General features: G+C 37.6%; 1 protein-coding gene across 1 annotated transcript in view; it reads left to right on the forward strand.

The window, feature by feature from the left end:
* The first annotated feature begins 15,028 nt into the window (after positions 1-15,028).
* The window catches only part of LOC139739858 (solute carrier family 28 member 3-like), a 66,083-nt gene continuing 59,903 nt past the window's right edge, over positions 15,029-21,208 (forward strand). The window contains exon 1 of the mRNA XM_071650459.1: positions 15,029-15,261. Within this exon, the coding sequence (XP_071506560.1) occupies positions 15,151-15,261 (111 nt within the window). The 5' untranslated portion in view covers positions 15,029-15,150. The remainder of the gene's footprint in view (positions 15,262-21,208) is intronic.

The raw sequence follows: 21,208 nt of genomic DNA on the forward strand, positions 1-21,208 counted from the left end.
GCGTGCATGCGAAACCGTTTCTGTAACCACTCGGCCACGGGTCATCCACGGAAATGGTAAGACAGAAAAACAACAACAATGTATAGATATAACGGGGGGAAAGTCAATGCCCACTCAACTAACGCGGCCGTGTGAACATCTATTGCATTGCTAGACGGAAAAGCGGCCTTGTAACGACTGAGGTCGCTATACCATTTCTGGCAACTTGGGAAAAATACGTCCCGCAGACATAAAACCTATAATCGGCTGGTTTTGATACCTTGCCTTTAATCACAATTTTCAGTGTAATGACGTCATCAAATTACAAAACAATGACATGGTCTTGAAAGAAAATTGTTCAAAGTACAACACCTCAGTCGTCGTCATTACATACTATGATCGGTTTGACAAAGTCAACCTGCAAAATTTTGCTGCAGTCGAAGCAATGTGGTCTCCAACACACAAAAAAGAGGGATATGGCGTGTGTGTGTGTCTGTGTGTGTGTATAGGTGCGTTTATATACGAACGTGATTTCTACATGGACGAATATGTAATACAAAATTGAAGAAAAAAAAACAGTAAAGTAGCTAAGTATTTTGTTTCGTGATCTTGTGAGGTTCGAACCCGCAACCTCACGTCTCTGAGACGTCGCCTTTAACCACTCGGCGACACGTCTCGACGGGAAAATATGGGGAACGTTATGGACTTGAAAGACAGTTGTTCAATATATAACACATTCATCATACGTTGTCAGTTTGCTATTGACATGACGATCTATCACATGAATATGAGGGAGGCATTAGTACCTGTATGAAATTATTATAGGCATGGTTATCAAATTGCCCTAATATAATTGCCTTATTTTTACACACAGTTACGCTATCCCTTTAAACTCGTCACAGTTTAATTAGAATCATTAACATCATACATTAGTACCATATTCAGTTCCATAGCTGATCACGTTTGCTAATCAATTAAGAGTAATTGTCTAGAATGTGTCATATGGCCAACCTGTATACACACGTATATACACACACACAATGCTAAATGTATGTATCAAACATCTGTAACACAGCTTTGAACTAACTATAGGAATTATCGCTGCACTTATCATCCATACTTTTTATCACTATCTGAAACTCCACAAAAACCACTAATTGACAAATAATCATCAATACAGAAGACTGAATACCTTTTTTACAATGTATAGCTTGTTACATGTATAAATCAGCACAAAGTAACCACGACTACATTGTGTTACTGAATTGATATGAACAAATTTCATTTTGTTACAGTATACTGTATCAGTTTGAAAAGCCCAACCTGCAAAACTATAATTTTGCAGCAGACGAAGTAATGCAGTCTCCAACGCAAAACAAAGGTATACTGTGTGAGTGTGTGCGTATAGGTGTGTTTACATGCAAACGTGATTTCTACATGGACGAAGGTGTAGTACTCCATTGAAGAAAAAAAGTTAAAAAAAAATTATTATTTTCTTTCGTGCTCTTGTGAGGATCGAACCCGTACGTGTGCAACCTCACGTTTCTAAGACGACGCCTCTAACCACTCGGCCATACGTCTCGACGAGAAAATTAGAGGAACGTAAGCTTATGTACGTGAAAGATGAATCACGAATCGTTTGGTCCGCATTCCATTCTCATTTTCAGTTTTAAATTGCAAAATTGTCAACCTCATGAGGAGATTTCAAAGAATAAAATGCATGATTACTGCAGCTTATTGTCACATCTACAACATAAATAAGTTTCAGAGGAAATGAAGCAAAATCAGCTGAGATAAAGGTGCTTAAACGTTGTCAAGTCAATGCATGGTTTCTAAAAAAATCACCTCCCATAGACAATACACGTAAACTTGTCCGATTTTGCGTCTTTACCTTTAAACACAATTTAAAGCATGATGACGTCATCAAATTTCAAAACCATGACATGGACTTGAAAGGCAAATGTTCAAAGTACAACATATCTGAATTTGGGATAATATTGAGCTTAAACAACAGAGATACGAGCAAATGAATGTCAGAAACAGTACCTCAAAAAAATTAATTCCACTTTTTTGATTTCAGATGACGATATGATGACGTCATAATGTAATTATGGAAATAATGATACTTGAAACGTCAAGTCCAATTTATATGCTTTTGTAATATGCAATAAAAACATAGGGTCACCTGACGTTTTAAAGAGCTATGGCGAAATAAACAAAGACATGTTTTTTCACTATATTTGCACATAGACGCGCAGGCGAAATTTGAACTTTGACGCAAGTGCATTGCTTTGTTATTTGTAGGAATCGATTAGAAATCAATGGATATTGTTGCTCAAAGTATCAGGAATCCAAATCTGTCAAAAAAAGTGTATTGTCATGTTGCTGACGCGCTGTGCGCGCGAAAATGCGCGGACGGACGCGCACGCGCAAAATTGTTTGAAACGCATAAAATTGTCTGAAACTTCGAGATTTCCCATTGGAAAGTTGTTTTGAGCCTTTTAAAATTTTGACGCGCGCTTACGCGCACTTAATGATGTCCTAGGTAATTAGCATCAAAAGAAGTAAGATAGAACGTGACCTGAACTTTATGTCCACAAAAAATGATACAGAAATGACCTTTAGTTATGAAGTTATGATCGATCATGTAACATGGTCCAAAAATCACAAAATGGCGCCTAGACGACGTCATAGATATGTTACTGTCATGAAAACCTTATTGTGGCTAGATATTGTCATGAGACATGTTCCCTGAAAATGTCATGTTATTCCGTAATGTCATTCTTGAGATATTGATGACACAAAATTGTCCAGAAAGAAAGAAGAATAAAAAGAAATAAAGAGAGATTTTGACAATCACAATAGGTGATACGCTGATAGCGTATCACCTAATTATTAGTGGAAAAGTGAGCAAAGTGTGTGCGTGTGTGTCACACACAAACACACTGCTATAGCTTCTGACCACCCGAGCATTGAGAATTAAGGGTTTCTGGGACGAACACTGCACTAGGGCTTTCTATAGCTCAGTCGGTAGAGCACCTGTCTAGCAATCCGGAGGTCTCGGGTTCGAATCCCGATGGAATCCCATTTTCTTTGCTCACTTTTCCACTAATAATATATTTTTGTGTCACTTAGTGCCAAAAATCAATCATGGGAAAATATTGACATTTACACTAATTCTCAACCCTTCATGCTGATATCTCTTTGATATGTTCATAGTGTTCTCATCTATTTGTCTTAGTGTACAAGATTTCCGAATGCAGTAAAACCAAAGGTCAATAGCCTATTGTGTTTTTGATTATAGTGCTGCTAATCTGAGGACAAAGACGTGTTAAAAGCAAACATCGATGATCAATGACTCGGCTTAAACATACATGTAGCATGTATTTTCTCAGTTTTTTTTTTTTTTAATTTTCCTGGTCTAACCAGACTAACCAGACTAAATCTATTGAAAACCTTTTGTTGTTGTTGTTGTTTTGGTTTTTTTTAATAAATGAGCAACCATGTGTATTCTACACTTTGAGAGGCATTCTGGAAATTAATCAAACAAATCATTTCCGGATTTAGTACAGCCCATGAGTACAGGCATGTACAAGAATGCTTGTGGATGGACATTTTAAACATTTGATGAGAAGGGACTGATGATGCCCTGCCATGCCATGTTTCTTCTCAAAACCTGTTGAAGACTGGATGGAAATGTATGATATACAGCAAAATCAGTTCATCCCCAATGGGTTGAAAGTAGATAATTTCAGAAGATGAAATGCCTGATCAAGAGCTTGTACAAGGAGCCTGAAAATAAACTTTGTTGAGTGTGATGAGATAGTTGAAGATTGTTGGGGAGTTGTTTTTTATTTGGGGGGGGGGGGATAATGATGTTGTGTGAGATTGTGTGTGAGATGTGTGAAATGTTCATTTTCCTCATTTTACATTTTTTTTTTACAACTTCCTGCCTGTAACAATTAACTGTGACATAGTTTCTAATCAGAAGTCTCTTATAAAGATGTTTGGTGGAGGGAAACTGATGAGATACTGGCTAGGTTTGAATCAGAAGAATCTTTGCATCCATAAACCTTTGCATTTTTTATACCTTTTAATTTCTCATACATTTTCTTTATACACCTTTGTATTTCTTTATATACCATTGCATTCCTTATACCTTTGCATTTACCTACAATACACATTTGCATTCCTAACACCTATGCATCTTTCATACATGTGTGTGTTCATTACACCATTGCATTTCTTACACCTTTGCATTCCTTACACCTATACATTTCTCATACATTTTTGTTCATTACACGATTACATTTCTTATACCTTTGCATTACTTAAACCTTTGCATTCCTAACATTAGCATTTCTCATATATTTGCATACATAGCACTTTGCATTCCTTATGCCTTTGTATTTATTACACCATTGAATTCTTTTCATACCCTTTGTATTTTTCATACATTTGCATCCCCATTGTACACCTTTTCATTCCTCACACCTTTGCATTCTAACACCAGCGCATTTCTTAAACCTCATATTCATTTCATCTTTGCATTCCTTATGCCATTGCATTTCTATAAACACCATTGCATTCCTTACACCTGCCAATTTGATGTGATGATCCATTCTCACGGATATGGTGTCTGCTGTTTCTCTTCAATTTTCACAAGTATTTTCACATTCCTCATTGCTTTTCATGTACGAATACATATTTGTAGTTAACTTAGGTCCATCCTCAAAGTGGTCATTAGGCATTTTCACATCAGCCCGATGTTTTGAAATAGCGCGCTATTTTCTGACTTGGGAAATTGGAAAATATCTCGAGCTTGGATTTTTATCGGGCTGATGTGAAAATGCCTTTTGTCTATCATTTATAAGGCAAGCTTCTATTGTCATCATACTGGACAATAATAATAAATGATTATGTAGTCTGTATATCAGGCTGTGTCTCACCTCAGCACTGAGTATACTTCTAAATCAGAGAGGCTTTGTGTAATTTAACTGGAAATTAGTGTTGTTTTGAGCTTACATCACCATTTGCTATGCTACTACATGTAGTAGCTTGTATTTTTTGTGGATTCAAATTGATTTTCAACACCAAACATGAATTTTTAGTGACCCAAAGTGACAGTGATTGATAGGTGAATATATTTAGAGTATAATATTCCCCACAAGGTTTAGGTCACTTCCATCCCACATTGCTCATGGCATTTATTCAGAGCATTTGTGTGTCAACAACTCATCCAAGCTTCACTACAAATGTCAACTTTTACTAAAGAGCTCTTCTGCTTTGTAGTACATACTGAATAATGCAAGAAATTTTTACAGAGGACTATTCATCCCAAACCTCCCTTAAACAATAAAACAAAAATGAGTGATGATCCCCTTACTGTAGGTGATCAAGCATTTGTTTCACGTTTATCACAGATACAGTTATATGTAGAGCACATGTTTTCACAAACAGTAGTTTCTGCCTGAAGCAAGATATTCGATCATGCTCATCTTTTCATATTCTTCATCTTCTGATCAGCAGTAGATGGTGAAGTAGTGGATTACAGTGCGTGTCTACTGCCAGTTGCCTCGGGAGCTGATTCTTCTGGTCTGTAATGTGTATATCACATTATGTATTTATGGAGTGTGTAGTGTTCTATTCTGGTACTCCTCATATAATCTCTGTTGGTCCATACTTCATTCAATGCCAGGCATGCACCATCATCCTCATCAGTCATTCCGTTTTGGTATCTGCTGGTATCTCTGCCGGTATCTGAATCTCCTACCAACAAATAGGCAGAGCTTGATGGGGGTTTGAATGGAGTTTGGTATTTATACCACCGGTCCCTCCAGCAGGTTGAGAGGATCGGAATGCCAGTGGAGGAGGGGCGCAAACATCCTCCACCTTACTTCAAGAGGTTGTGTGGGTGTGTATGTGTGTGTGTAGGTGGGTGGGTGTGTGTGTGCTTGTGTGTGTGTGTGTGTATGTATGTGTCTATTTTTATGGAGTGGACAAAAGAAACCTCAAGACTGTGAATGATAGACATCATGTAGCAGTACATATGTTTAGTGAGGCAGCCTTTTTGATATGGTTTTCACCCTGCAGACACAGGATTTCTTCAGGGTCCCATTTCCAAGACTGCTTGCTATTATGTATTGAAAACAGGAGATTACAGCTACCATGGCAATGGCCAAGATGGCTTCTAAGATGTCCTCTTGAGCTTTTTCCAAAGCAGCACATATTTTTATGTCAGACTATTACAGGATCCATTAAATTTGAGAACATGATTCCTACTAAATGTTAAACATATGATCACTGTTATCAGAGGGAGGGAATAATAATTATGAAATGTTTCAATTTCAGTAGGGTACGAAATGCTATAGAGGGAGGTTACACCACAGAGCTTGAATTCTTTTTATTTGTAGTGACAGAAGCCTTGCTGTGCGTAGTTTGCCAATTTTTAGAGAGCATGACACTGGAGGCCCATTAACATTCATCAGTTATCGGTTTTTGAATTGCATTGCAAAAAAAAAAAGACTTTTTTTTCAGGTGTACGTGAATTAGCCTTGGGATTAATGCTATGATCTTTAGGCTGAAATGTAGCTCAAAGGGAACAGTTCATGCTCTTTACAAATTATGAGAAATATGAGAACGTTTGGGTCTCATGACAGATTGAATAGATTGGACCATTTTTTCAATTGTGAATAGGGTTTGAGATTTTCCACTTGGAGGATCAGGTTAGGTTATTATCGAAAAAAATTGATATTAAGACCAGGCGGGGAAGCATTATCATAGTCATGATTTTGTAATCTTTACTCCTCAAGCAAGGCAGTATTTTCAATCCTCTGCATTAGAATAGCCATTGAATACATATATAATTTTCTCATTAATTTTAGTCCCTGTATGATGAATGAAAAAGAACTTTGTCAAAATCAGTTTGTGTTTCTTCTAACTGAAGTGAAACTCTGGCATGAAAAATAAATGTTTTCTCTGTCACTATTGCCCCAGAATATACATTCTCACCAGTTCCCAAGTTGTGAAAGGGATACAGATGTGAATATCAGTAGCAGCGTACTTTTTGTCTGCCACTGTGAACTGCTTCATGGCATTGATGAAATAGTGGTCATATGGTTCCATAGTAATCAAATCTTTGTGGAGTGATGATTTAATCAGTAGTTTATGTGGTCTGTCGCACATAGATATATGCATCTTGTAATAAACAAAGTTGTATGATTTATTCTGCCAAATAACGTAGGTGATATATCATATTTTCATTATATTGTATAATTTCCAATGTAATTCTATGTGTATCATTTGTGATGTTATTAACATGAAAGCTTAGTCTTTAGAGGTTTTGAAACCTGAAATTGAAAATACCATATATGTTCAAAGGGTTTTAGTCTTTTTTGAAAATAAGGATGGACACAGACTTGTGTTGCATTTCATTGTTTAAAATGTCCTTTTTCAATATTGTGTGCTTATTCCACAAATTGTAGTTCCAAAGAGTTACCAACAAGCTTGATAGTCTGAACAGGTGATGTTTTTTCTGGTAGTAGGTATGATAGCTCATCAATTACCCTTAATAGGCACAGACAAAGACTGCATGCCGACCAATTCCATTGTGTCGTCTAAACATTAATGTGGCACATTAAGAGTTGATTAGAAACCTGTGTGCCTGTTATGTGCATATTTTGATTAAATACAGAGTGTGCTCTTTTGCTACAATGTAGTTGACCTATATAACAGCAGATAAGAGTCACGTGTAATTGTCCCCCTCCTGGTCTTTTGCTGTGTAATTACTGTCAACACCAGATCAGAGCCAGGTGAATTTTGTGAAGCTGATGTGTAAAATTTTATCCCTCACCCCTTGCAACAGACCAAATCATCTCGCAATTGCAGCATTTGAAATTAAATGTTAAATGGTAACACAATGCATCACCTATTTGGTAAATTTACACACTCTTCTGGTATTGTTGTGCATTCAAATCAGATGCCAATGTACTGATCATCTGGCAACATATCTGGAACTACAGCACATAGAATTACACATATACAGGAAATAAAAAGGAAGTTAACAACAATTGCAGATCCCCCTCAAATATAATGTGTGTTAGATTTTGACATAGTATGACATGCATACACTGTAAATAGTAGGATTTTAAAAGTGAACATATCCATGTTTTTATGATTTCTTAGTACATTCTCTATAGGAAATAAACGAGAGATGTATCTCTTTGATATGGAGACTTACTACATCTATTAAAGTTGGCAGTGGATTAAATCCATATCATATTATGTCGTGTCATGTCATAACCTGAACCCATTAGGACATGCAACATACTAGAAGTTAGGAAACCTGTAAGATTACAACCACAAATGTGTTTTTATTGTGATCCTAAAATCTTTATGTGCCAAGCGCTTTACTTTAGTTCACCTAGGTGTTTCATCAACATGCAATAATCCATCCAAACTTTCGTTGTTGTTATTGTTTGTTTGTTGTTGTTCTTTGTTCTTTTTTTTTTTGCTATAAAGTTAGCAAGCCCACTCAGGTGTAGCAAAGTGCCCCAGATCAACAAGAAGATCTAGGTGAGACAATAGGGATTTTGGAGATTACGATGTAAGTAATCGCTATTAATTGACAATTAGTTTCCCAATATTTGTGCCAGTTGGATGAAGAAAGCACCCCAATTTGCATGCCCATCTACAAACAAAGCACACTAAGGGTTAATAAAAAAAAGTGTTTTAAAATTCTTCCTGTCATGAAAAGAAACATCTCATGGTATTCTTTCTTGTGTAGCCTTATTCCAGTCTTTCTGTGTATAAAATGAATTTATCATTTTAGTGGTTGTCAGTCAGAATTGGTGCAAATTTCTGAGCCCCTCTATGAAAGTGTAATATATATATTGTATATAATATACAGTATATTATATACAATATAACCCTCAACACTTAAAAGACTCGATCCGATATATATACAATGTATTTATATTTGTGTATATATATATATATATATATATATATATATATATATATATATATATATCTATATATATATATATATACATATATGGGATTTTAACTACTGTAGATAATATGATATCATATTGTTCAACCCTCAACACTTAAAAGACTCAATCTGATATAAAGGAATTTGAACTACTGTAGATAATATGATATATTGTTCAACCCTCAACACTTAAAAGACTCGATCTGATATATATATATATATATATATATGGAATTTGAACTACTGTAGATAATATGATATCATATTGTCGGCTGAGAACCAGAAGGCCACTATTGTGTTCCAGGATTTGAACCTAAATAAAAGTGAAACAATCATTTTTATGAAATAAAAAGATTATTAAACTCAAAAGTGGATAGATTCATAAGCAAATATTTGGTAAAATAGTACCCTTGTGGTAATAGTTTTTAACGTTTTACTGAAAATGAAAATGATTTAAAACTGACACTATAGTGTAGAAGATATTTCACGTAGCTCTATAATGCAATACAAATAACCCAGTATCCCCCAAAATTATGATAGCACCCTTGTGGTTCTCAACCCACGATATCTTGTAATTGTTGTATAGTTACCATGAATGGAAATATGATCTCTCTTTGTGGCACTTTTTCAGTATAGGGAGGAAATTTTACATCACATTATTCGATTTATGTGTCCAGGCACTAAATACAGCTTAATTTTTGTTAAGCTTTTTTATCAGCATTCAGTAATCCATCTATCCAAACTTTTTTTTAAAAATTATATGTTTTATTTCAAAATCATATAAAATCACACCAACTTGACCTAGTTGTAAAGTTGGCAAGCCCACCCAGGTGTAGCAACGTGCCTCAGTCCAACAGGAAAGCCGTAGTGTAGCAACACAAGAATGATTAGCAGGATTAGATAATCCCAATTCGTTGACAATTAGTTTCTAGACGTCTATGTGAATTGACTATTAAAAAGGAAACACCAAGCAAGCATGTCCACTGGCAAACAAATGGGATTGAATAAAATCAGCAAATATGTGAGAATTTTACCCAAGTATGCTTATACTGAGAAAGATGCAACCATTTTTTAGAGAATCAGTCAACAAACTGTTGCATTTTAGGGGCTCATTTACCTGTATTGCATGAGATTTAGTGTGCAGGCATCTTTTAGTACATGTATTCCTCTCTCTATTATTTGTGTATAAGTTAATGTCATGAATTAATCTTGTTTTCTGAAAGATATAACGTCTGATTCAATAGTGATATGCTATAGGACCTAATGCATCCTAAAAGAGACATATAACTTCTCAACATACTTCGAGAAAAATAAAAATTTGATCTATGCGGGCGTGCAAGATAAATGCCTATTTCTATGTATGCAGTCACCTTTGTGCAACCATAAGGTCATAGCTATCATTAGGACACTAGGTTAGATTATTTTTTCATACTTAATTCCATTCTAACTTTTATTGTGCTGTTTCAAGTTTCCATAAGTTTTGAGGATCTGAGGATCTGTTCTTGTGATTCCTGCCCGATTCCATGGAACCAACTTTCTTTTTTCTTTTTTTTTTAGGGGAATTCTCCTTTAACTGTCTATAAATGTCAGTAAAAATTACCGGAGTGGAAAGTGCTAGTTTATTGCAACATTCTCTGATTTTTCTCCATGTAAGCATGTTGACTGGAGAGTTCCCATGAAAAATCTATAATCTTTCTCGCTCCAACAAATATGTTCACCTCCCATAACCCCCACCCATCCATCTTGTCTTTTCTTTTTGCACAGACTGTGTCCATTTGACATGTTACCATGACAACTACATTGATTGCCCTTTACTTTCCAGATCCTCTATGTAAGGTACAACTGTCATGCTGTTTAATCGTTGCCTTGGTCTTTATATTTCCTTTCTTCTCTCTCTCTATCTTTCACTGTCTACCTCTTTTTCTATGGGGGGGGGGGGGGATGCTGATTTAAAGGTAGGGAATCCCATTTGCATGCCTTAAATGAAGAGTTGTATAAATACAGTGGTATGTTGAAGAGAGTATCATTTTAGAAACTCCCATGAAATATTGAAAGTGGAAGGTAACATTAAATACATTTTTAGTGACCGTTAGATTTTGAATTGAATTTTTTTCGGGGCTCACCGTAAATTCCAGTAGATTACTAGGCTACCTTTGCAGACCCATGCACTGCATGTGTGTCCATCATGTATATTTTGTGAAGAAAGTTCATCAAAACTTACAAACATTTCTTTATACATTCTTGCCACACACTCTATATGTTATTACATCAGCTCTTATACTTTTAGATTTGTGTTTATAGATAAAAAATACAGAAGACTGCCACAAAAAGGCTTAAGTGTGGCTGACACACAGAACTACTGAGTAGTTTAGTTTTGCGCATTATTCAAATTGTAGATAACTGTTGACTTCCAAATTTCTCAGCAGTGGCCTAAACAAGTCCCCTGAGGTTCATATTTAATGTTTTGCTGCATTTTGGGAGGTCTGCAAAAGGTATCCCCTACCTTTAAGAAATGGTCTTTGGCTGGATGACAAGAAGAGAACATCTTTTCAGGGCAAGGCCAAGAGGTAATGAAGGTTGTCAAATATTGGAGATTGCTGCAGGAGAAAAAAAAAAGAAGAGTTGAACCATGTCAACAACCCCCACGGAAATGAATGCATGACTGCTCAGACCTGCATCTGTACCTGTGCAGGAAATAACAAACACATAATGATGACGAGAGTAGAAAGCATACTTACATACTTACATACTTACATACTTACTTACATACCCCCCCCCCCCCCCCCCCCCCCCCCGTTCAGACTGGAGAGTTCTCATATGGATATACAATGTATACATGCATATAACACATTTTTATGTGTCTGAATGCTCTAATATTGAAACGTCTTATCAATATACGTCGTATATCAAAACGATGTTTTGAACGTCATTTCAAGTCATTATCCTGTATCCATACAACGTACCTGTGTCTGAATGCTCTCATATTGAAACGTCGTATGAGTAGGACGGGCTTATAGAGGTAGCAAGTGCTTGCAAGCAATTGCTTCAAGAAGAAGCACAAGCTTGTCAAGCAAAAGATCAACTTCAAGCAATTGCTTTTAATAGTCCATGATGCATTGAATCTTTCGCTTGTGTTTACACCTTTTGCTTGCCCTGCACAAGCAATAATTGCTTGCGTTTTTAACGAAAAGGACCGTCACGCCTGTGCGAACACAAGGACAAAGGCGGGTGTGACAGCATGTATTTGAAAGGGCAAGTGTGTGCGGAAACATTTCCTGACATAGGAGAAGCGCTATGAAGTGACACTCACAAATACACACACAGACGCGCGCACACGTCTGTGCACTCTGACAGGCTTACTGACCGATTCCCATCACTGCTTTTAATAGTAGCCCGGATCTGCCAGGTCACATGTGGAGAGAGGTCTCCTTGCTCTCCACAGATGTCAGACATCCTACCTGTTTCTCATCACATTTTGCATGCTAACCATTGGACATTCCCGGTGTTGATGTGAAAACATTTCTTACACAACTTAGGAGGAATTTCTTGTAGATTTATACCACTCCTGCACAAGTTTGGTCTTTTCTTTTGTGAATATGAAAATGATACTTAAAAGTGAACATCCCAGATAAGCAAAAGCTCAAGCTCGTTTAACAGAGCTTGGAAAATCGTAAGCAGTTGCTAGCAAGAACAAGCAAAATGTCTGTTTTTGGCATCATAGGTTTTTAAGCACATAATGATAAGTCTCAAAGCAATTGCTTGAGGACAGCGAAAAATTGCTTGTGCTTGCTAGCAAAAGCTTTTGCTCACAAGCAATTGCTTGTTTTTGTGCATACATATTTAAGCAAAAGGCTAGCACAAGCAATTGCTACATAGTTTTTATGCATCCAGCCCATCGCTAGAATTTTCTCAGTGGATGCTGTTTGATGCAGTTAAAGTAGCCAGTGCAATCCAACCAAGTAAAATTCCTGACAATCCCTGTCACAGATATGAATGATCAAACTTTCACAGCACTCATCTTTGGGTGCCGCATTTATCTAACCATCATAATCTTGATTCGAGTGATATCACTGCGCAGCTGCTTAGCATAGTTCAACCCAGGAAGTTAAAAGTCACTGTGTACCACCAAACATGCCTTCATCATTCACACACAAATAATTGATGGAAAACACAAATGGCAGATGCTTTTCTCCACAACCGGAAACAGCCGGGGTGACCTTAAGATATAGACATGTTTCAAAACGACATACGTGTACATTGTAGCATTTATCTACTCGCAGAAAGGCAATAGTGGTCTCATGCATTTCAGAATGCCTTTGAATGGCGTTTCAAATCAGCATTTCTAAAAGCATTTGAAAACACATTTCATTTATCCGATGCCTGAGGATGCCTCAAACTCATTTAGGATCAGGATTCTGCCTCAAAAAACTTTTACCCGCATAGATCAATGCACCCAGAATCGGTCAGGCCTGATTCCTTGCCTTTTGTTTGGTGTCACATGAAGCCTTGGTGTGTTAAATAGTTTTATGATTTTGCCTGACATGTGATTTCGGAGATTTTGATGGATCGTTGGCTGTGATATGGATAGTCTTGGCAGGGATTAGTCGTATTTGTATTTGCTTTGAGAGTTTTTATCGCATGGTAAATAACATTACATTTTTTTCCTCTCTCTCTCAGTGAGGGTAGGTCAAACCAGTTGTTCTGAACCATGAAGATTGGTACCAACAAACAAATTGGGGGCGTGTCAGAAACAACTTGTAACTAATGGACCAGCATGTTGTGCTGGCAATACAGGAATCGGGATAGACGATAGCTCTCCTGTATGTGGATAGCCTTATTCCCAGACCTTGTGAGGTGGAGAAGAAATTAGATCAAATCAAATTTTTTTTTATAGTAAATCTGATAGGCCAGCTGGAGTAAAGATTCAAGGTAAACTTTGCATGGCTACTTTTAAGTGTGTATTTAGGTATCATAATCTTATTGAGTCAATGAACAAGGTGTCTAAACATACCGTCATTGATGCAAGTGCAAATGCTTCCTCCCCACCTTATTTCAGGTCACTGCCCGATATAGCCTCAGAAATGTATTGATGTTTCAAAGGGTCAACCCAATCGGCAATCAAAAATCAATTCCAAGACCATGATCTCTGATTTTTTTTTTTTTTTTTTTGGGGGGGGGGGGGAGGAAGGTATAAGAGGGATATCCAACAACAAACTTGCAACCTAGATTTTGAGGTCTGCTACTCAAGCATTTAGGGCAATCTCACAATCTCACGCATGACACCCATTTTTCTCACGCATCGGGCCAAGTCTGCAACTTGGGCCTATAATAATGAGTATAGCTCAAAAGATTAAAGTGATAGTTGCAAATGAAGGTATATTTCCCTTTTGTCTTCCAAAATAAGTAAAAAATAGTCACTTAAGTATGCACCTGATGGCACCATTAAGAGCTAAAAATTGAAAAAGCTCCCTACCTTGGGAGGCCACAGGGGGAAAAACCACTCCCACACCCTCGCTCGCGTGCACATTCGCATGCCGAGATGCCGAGTCATGAAAATCTCACTCATAAAATAGTTTTGAACTTGGCATCCCTGGGGTAGGAGAGAAACCAAGAGAGGTCCCAGGAAATACATTGTACAGGGCTGGCTGGCCTATCCTTCCTCACTGGCATCAACCTCTGTTATCAAATGTCGGCCAAATAAGTATGTTGTCCTTGTAGAAAGTTTTGATTTCTGGAACTGAGCGATAGGCGAACGGAAGCTATTTCCCATTCCAATAGTGGTATAACCTCCCCTCAAAGCCTACAGCTGTGTCTGTCCTCACTCTGATCCTGTACGATCACTTTCTAGCCCTCTATACTGATTTGCGCTCAGCTTGCTCATTCCATATGTGTGTGGAGTCAGACCCGCAGCTGTTGAGCAAGAACTATTTTTTTTTATTTTTTATAATTGATATGTAGAGGAGTTGTAATGGAGCTAGCTTGGGGGGGAAGTTCGCTGATCTGTGTTGTGCGCCTTACCAGGAGGGAAAAAGGGAAGTGAGATTGGCAGTGTACCAAATGACGCTCTAGAGCTGGGCTCACTGCGTGCTGGCTGTCCTGAAAGGGTAATTCCTGTCAAGTTTGTTTGGGTTACTGAACACCTTGTGTGAGAGTTTGACATCATAGTGGACAGAGCCATGACAACGATGGAGGGAAAAGGCCAAGATCTGGCGAAGGTGAATGGTGTGCAGGATGCGAGTGTTGGCGTGGAGCTGGATCTGCTCGAGCCCGGGATTGAGGACATGCAGGTTGGCCACTTTTTGATTTGTTTGAGGGCACGGAGGGGCAAAGTATCCCCTCAGACCCTTGCCAGCAGATTATCATGCACTTTTTCAGGCCAACAATTATGTTGAGATTGTGGACACATCGTTCACTTCCAAATGTTTGCATGCCTGGCAACTCGCTGCGCTGTGCACACACAGTGCCGATTGTGATACAAACACTCTTAGTTTGTTTGACACACACACCCAGTAAGTTTTTGTTGCTAGTTTCCATGGTGATTTAGCTTTGACTATGTGATATATATTACAGTAATGTGATACTTCAGTCAGAATGTTTGCTGGAGACTTCTATTGCTCCATAGTGAAATGTAACATATTACAGTTAGAGGAGGTACTGTTTGTTGCTGCAAAGCTTAGTGTTAAATCGTATTCACAAGCAACTTGGAAGCTAAATTAGGATTTTTTTAAATCTACTTTCAAGCATAATGCAAATGTCAAGCCTATTGTCAAGCTATAGTATGTGCATGCATTACATACATTTGTAGGTACTTGATTGTGTACTGTGTATGTTTGTTTGAGTTTAATCCATGTGAGGTTTTTGGGAGCTATCAGTAGGCCTAATAACAGTGTAACTCTAATTATCGACGAGCAATCTTAAAGGGACTGTACAGTAGTGGTTGAGGTGGGGATTCATGTTTTGAACATTCCTAAGTGAGATAATGAAAAGCCTCTTATGAAATATGAAAGAGCATGTAATTTTAAGAAGGATTCAACATTTATTTGATGGAAAATTGGTTTTCAAATGGCTGAGATATCCAAAAAAGTGCTAATAATAAAGGGCGACATGCCACAACTTTATTAGGATCTCTTTGTTTCACCTTGTTTTTGGATATCTCAGCCATTTCAAAACCGATTTTCATCAAATAAACTTATGATACCCCTTGGAATTGCATGCTCTTTGACATCTCATAGAGTGGTTTGTGAATATCTCACAAAATGTTAAAGGCTAAATCCTCACCTCAACCAGAACTGTATATGAATTGAATCTCGCTGTACAAGATGGTGCTTGCTTTACCTATGGTTCAGTGTAATGATGTCACATGCATGGTTGCCAGAGGAAAATGTCAGAGGTCAAAGATCATGGGAAAGTGAACACTGATATAGGTCCTTCTTTCGATTACATTCCCACTTATGATTAATGTAGTCCTACATTATAGGACAAGTTCACCCAAATATGTGGATTGAAGGATTGCAACAATATTAGTAGAACACATCAATGAAAGTTTGAGGAAAATCAGGCAATTTTTTCCCAAGTTTACAAAAAAAAAAAAAAGTTTCAGTGCTGCCATTGCTTGTTGAAGAGACTACTACACTTTGCTATTGTAGATCTTTTCTCCCAGATTAATGGAAATGCAGGGGTAAAGTTACATGTATAGCTGACAAGAAAGGTAGATCTTGCCTTTTACTTACCATGCCAGTGTGATACACGTACCAGCACAAAAGTCATATCAGTCCCGCTGTGCTGTGAAAAAAAGGTCACATTACGGGGGCAGCAAGGCATGACAAAATTTGCTATGAAATCTGGGAAGTGTGAAGGAAAGTAGAGTAACTAATGATCCATGTTTATGTGATGCGACTAGAAACCCCATTTCGTTTTGACACACGCACTACTGGTCGGTTTAAATACCCAAACCTTGTGAGGAACACACTTTCAGAATAGGTTACATGTGAGACTATAAAGGTCTGTTTGGTGACATTGGTCTATGATTGTATGGGTGTACTGTAAAAGTGGTTTCTTTCGCGGTGGTTTTATTTTTGCTCTTTTCGTGTTTTGAGGTTGAACCGCGAATTTAACATCACGCGAAAATGTTTTGAACTCGTCGCTTGTTACACGCTATCATTACCAACCGTGAATTTAAGCACACACGAAAAAGTCGGCATCGATGGAAACCGCGAAAGTTTCTGTACGTGAAAGAAACCACTTTTACAGTACACTGAACTTGTTTGTGATACATTCTGGAGATAAATTTTCCATGATATCATCTCTGCAACATCACCAACAAGCCCACAGCATACACAGAATGATATTCTGCCCATGGGAGAACATTAGAAATACAAGGAAGTGCCATTCTCATTGCAAAAATTTCGAAATTTGGGTCGCAATCAGGGTTGTGTCTTTTCGATTCATAGTTTTCACTGTAAAAAATTTCAAAACTTGGGTCACAATTACGGTATTTGCGTAGAGCTGATGTGGGCACGTACATGATTCATGGTAGGGCCTCAGCTTACTATGTTGCAATGCCAATTCAATAACCATGGCACCCCACAGCTGGTAGAAAGAAATAGCAAGGAGCGACACGCACAGTGCATTGTGGGATATGTAAAATTTTGAAATTTTTTGTGGTCACCGTTCTCACTGTACAACTTGGTGTCTTTTTTTCAAAAAGCTGCGCTATTTGTACACGGGTGTCGTGCAATTGGGATTGTGACCCAAGTCGTGCAAATTAAAAGAACACAATCCTGATCATGACCTGAAACAATTCTCGCATGATATTTAATTGCAATGAGAATGACACTGTAGTCTACTTCACTTTGTTGTGATCATGTTTATCCAACCAGTAGGTGATATTTGACTTTAATATCCATATAGAAAACAAAAATCAGAACATTGCTTTTGATTGCTAGGTGTGGTTTCTGTGGCTTTTTTTCTTTCTTTTCTGCTAATGATATGTTTTCTCCCTGTGCTTTGTTCCCCTGAAGCAAACATGAGTGGTGTCTGTTCAGTCAATTGGGTAGAAGTTCACTGTATTGTTGGTCCATGTGACAAAGTGTCAAAGAAGGCTGGGGTGAAATGAAAGTTCATTTGGGTATTCAATTTAAAGGGAAAGTCCAAGTCAGTGAAAAATACATCTAAAAAGAGAAAGTAGATAAGAATGAAAGAAGTTTAACAATTGTGAAGTTTTGCTATTTTTGTTCAAAATGATTCTCCAACAGTTGTAACCCGTTGTGGACAGGCTGATTTTGGTACAACACATATTTCCCGTAAGCACCTGCCCGAGTATACTCGGGACTTGTCTTGAATGGATAAATATGACTGTGCAAATGAGTTAATAATAGCTGATATGTCATCACCTCACAATTTTCCATTGGTTGTTAACAAAAAGTTGTGAAAAAATGTGATGAAAATTAAACTTTTCTAATATGAAGTTGTAAAACAATATCATTCCTGACTGAAGTTCAAGGTAATGATCCATCAGATAATATTAGGATTTGAGACCAGGGTATACTGTAAAACATATATTCGCGGCATGGAATTTTCGCAAATTGGAGCCGACGGCCTTTTTTGTGGCATGAAATGTTCGTGAATTGCCACTGGCATTCAATGCATAGTGTAGACAAAAACTTTCGTGTGTACTTTAATTTTGCAAATCTTGGCGCTTGCGAAATTTGTGAAATTAAAATGCACGCGAACATTCCTTGTTTTACAGTAATTACATTTGAAACCCCCCCCCCAAAAAAAAAGAAGAAATTTCAAGATTTTGTGTGTAAACTATATGGCAAGTTGCAAGGCAGTGACATCCACAACTCAGTCATGTGCGTATTCATATTGACTGTTCAAGAAGTGTTTTATGAAAATTAGTGAAACTTCACAATTTCATAACTTCGTAATCTGTATCTGATTTTAATCAAATTTTCACGGCTGTGCTGTAAGATGCATGTGTACTCTTTCTCATCTGACAAACTTTTATATAATTCCACTTTAATACAATGTAAATGGACAGACGGGCATGATTTAGAAAAAGAACAAACAAAATGAGAGACTTCAATAATCACAGAGAAAGTGTTAGTGCTCCTGACTGGTCTACAGTTGTATTTGTAAAGAAACTATGCCCCTTGTTAGGGTGAATTTAGAGACCAGAAAAGCAAGAATTCAAACAATGTCTCAAATATCATTAAAAACAAATGGAAAATACCAAAGTTATGGAATTCTACAGTTACTCATGCCTTCATTGAATATGGATATTGGTTCCTTTCACATAGAAATGCAAGTTACACGGAAAAAACAAACAAACACATACTAAAACCAGACAAGTCTTTTGTAGGCCTGCACAGGAATCTTTTTAAGATTTCCAGTGACTTAGTGAATCACATTTAATGGGAAGAAATTTTTCTTGACATCAAATGATTTCAGATTTGTCATTATGTCACACTGAAACTTTTTAAAAGTGTAAAATAGTGATTGCTGTGAGAGAGATAAAGATGAAGGAATTGACATGTACTGAAAAGTGGATATTTTCGCGCGACTAATTTTTCGCGCTTGGCCGGGTGAGAAGAGTTACACGTGTTTTTAATTCTGCGGAATCAAGACATCACGCACAGGAACATATGGCAAGCAAAAATATTCGCATGCTTTTATTTTCGCGCGACTAATTTTTCGCGCTTGGCCGGGTGAGAAGAGTTTCGCGTGTTTTTAATTCCGCGAAATCAAGACATCACGCACTGGAACATATGGCAAGCAAAAATATTCGCATGCTTTTATTTTCGCGCGACTAATTTTTCGCGCTTGGCCGGGTGAGAAGAGTTTCGCGTGTTTTTAATTCCGCGAAATCAAGACATCACGCACAGGAACATATGGCAAGCAAAAATATTCGCATGCTTTTATTTTCGCGCTAGTTTCTGATTGCGCGAAATGCGCGAAAATTTCAACACCGTGAAAATTTCCACTTTTACAGTATTGTACATTCTGGGTGAAAACATACAGGAGAATTGATTAACTCTCTGCGTACTGTATTAATTTCTTGTCCATAGGTTTTTGTGTGAAGTTTGTGCACATTTGACTCAGTGGCACAAAAAGTATTTATGGGCTCAAAAAAATGGTCCAGCACCCTACTACGCAGATGAAAAGACATGGTTGTGGAGTGATTGCAGGAGAAACAAATACATTGATGTGTCTCTTGGTGGTGACATGATATTTTGCTCCTGCGACAATTGCTCCAGTCTCATTTTCTTCAAGGACATAGGGTTAGGGATGTGGTAGCTAGGGTTTTAGGTTTAGTTTGATGTGAGGATTAGGGTTAGGGTTAAGGTTATGTTTGTGGGTAAAATTTATGTTTGGCTTTAATAGTGTGCAGATACTTCATAGGAGCAATTGTCTCAGGAGCAAATGTCATTAAACCCTCTTGGCATTGCTACCAAAATGTTGTCCATTGAGAAAAGCAAACCGCCAGATCGTCCAAAGGGCATGACTAATTTTAGTCATATCTGCATTGTTTTGCTCTGCTCTGGCATGCCAGGGACCAACCCTCAGATTATTAAAACTGAAAGTACAGTTCTGATATCACTGTTATTATATATAGATGAAAACAAGACCAAAAACAACAGCAGATGTAATGTGCTTCCCTGTCATTCCCAATGACAATAAAAGAAAATCTGGTGCCTGCCTGTAGAATTTCATTTTGGCAGTATTGGTAGTGCTTGGACAAAGAAGGGTTTAATATGACTTGTACATATGTGTCTTTCCCCGATGGAATTTTCCCAAGATTAATTCAAATTGATGTCAAATAGCATTTAAGGAAGAGTGCATTAGCTTCGGCACTGGAGAGGTGGGGGTCTGTCCATACAAATTGCTGCCTTTCTCTGTTTTGTCTAGTGCATTATGCTTTCATGTCATCTAGAAGACAGCGCATTCTACACGGGTTGCTTGTATGTCAATAAAAACAGAACTACTCTTAGTCATTTGGAATGCATGCTGAAGTGACATGATTTTAACAGACAAGGACAGCAGAGAAAGAAGAAGGGGGAAAGAGTAGATCACTCTCTTCTCTCAAATGAAGGAAAGAAATAGAAGTAGGAAAAAAAAAAACAGGACAGTACAGCTCTGTCGTAGTACCTAGATATTGATTGTACTCTCACTAGCCGTCAATCCGCTTGAATTAAGACGCAAAAGCTGTCGGCACGTTGCATCCTACGTGTG

Source organism: Diadema antillarum, unplaced genomic scaffold, assembly GCF_040938485.1.
Source record: "Diadema antillarum isolate AM-2024a unplaced genomic scaffold, OU_Dant_1.0 seq00000821_RagTag, whole genome shotgun sequence".
In the NCBI taxonomy this organism is placed as follows: domain Eukaryota; kingdom Metazoa; phylum Echinodermata; class Echinoidea; order Diadematoida; family Diadematidae; genus Diadema; species Diadema antillarum.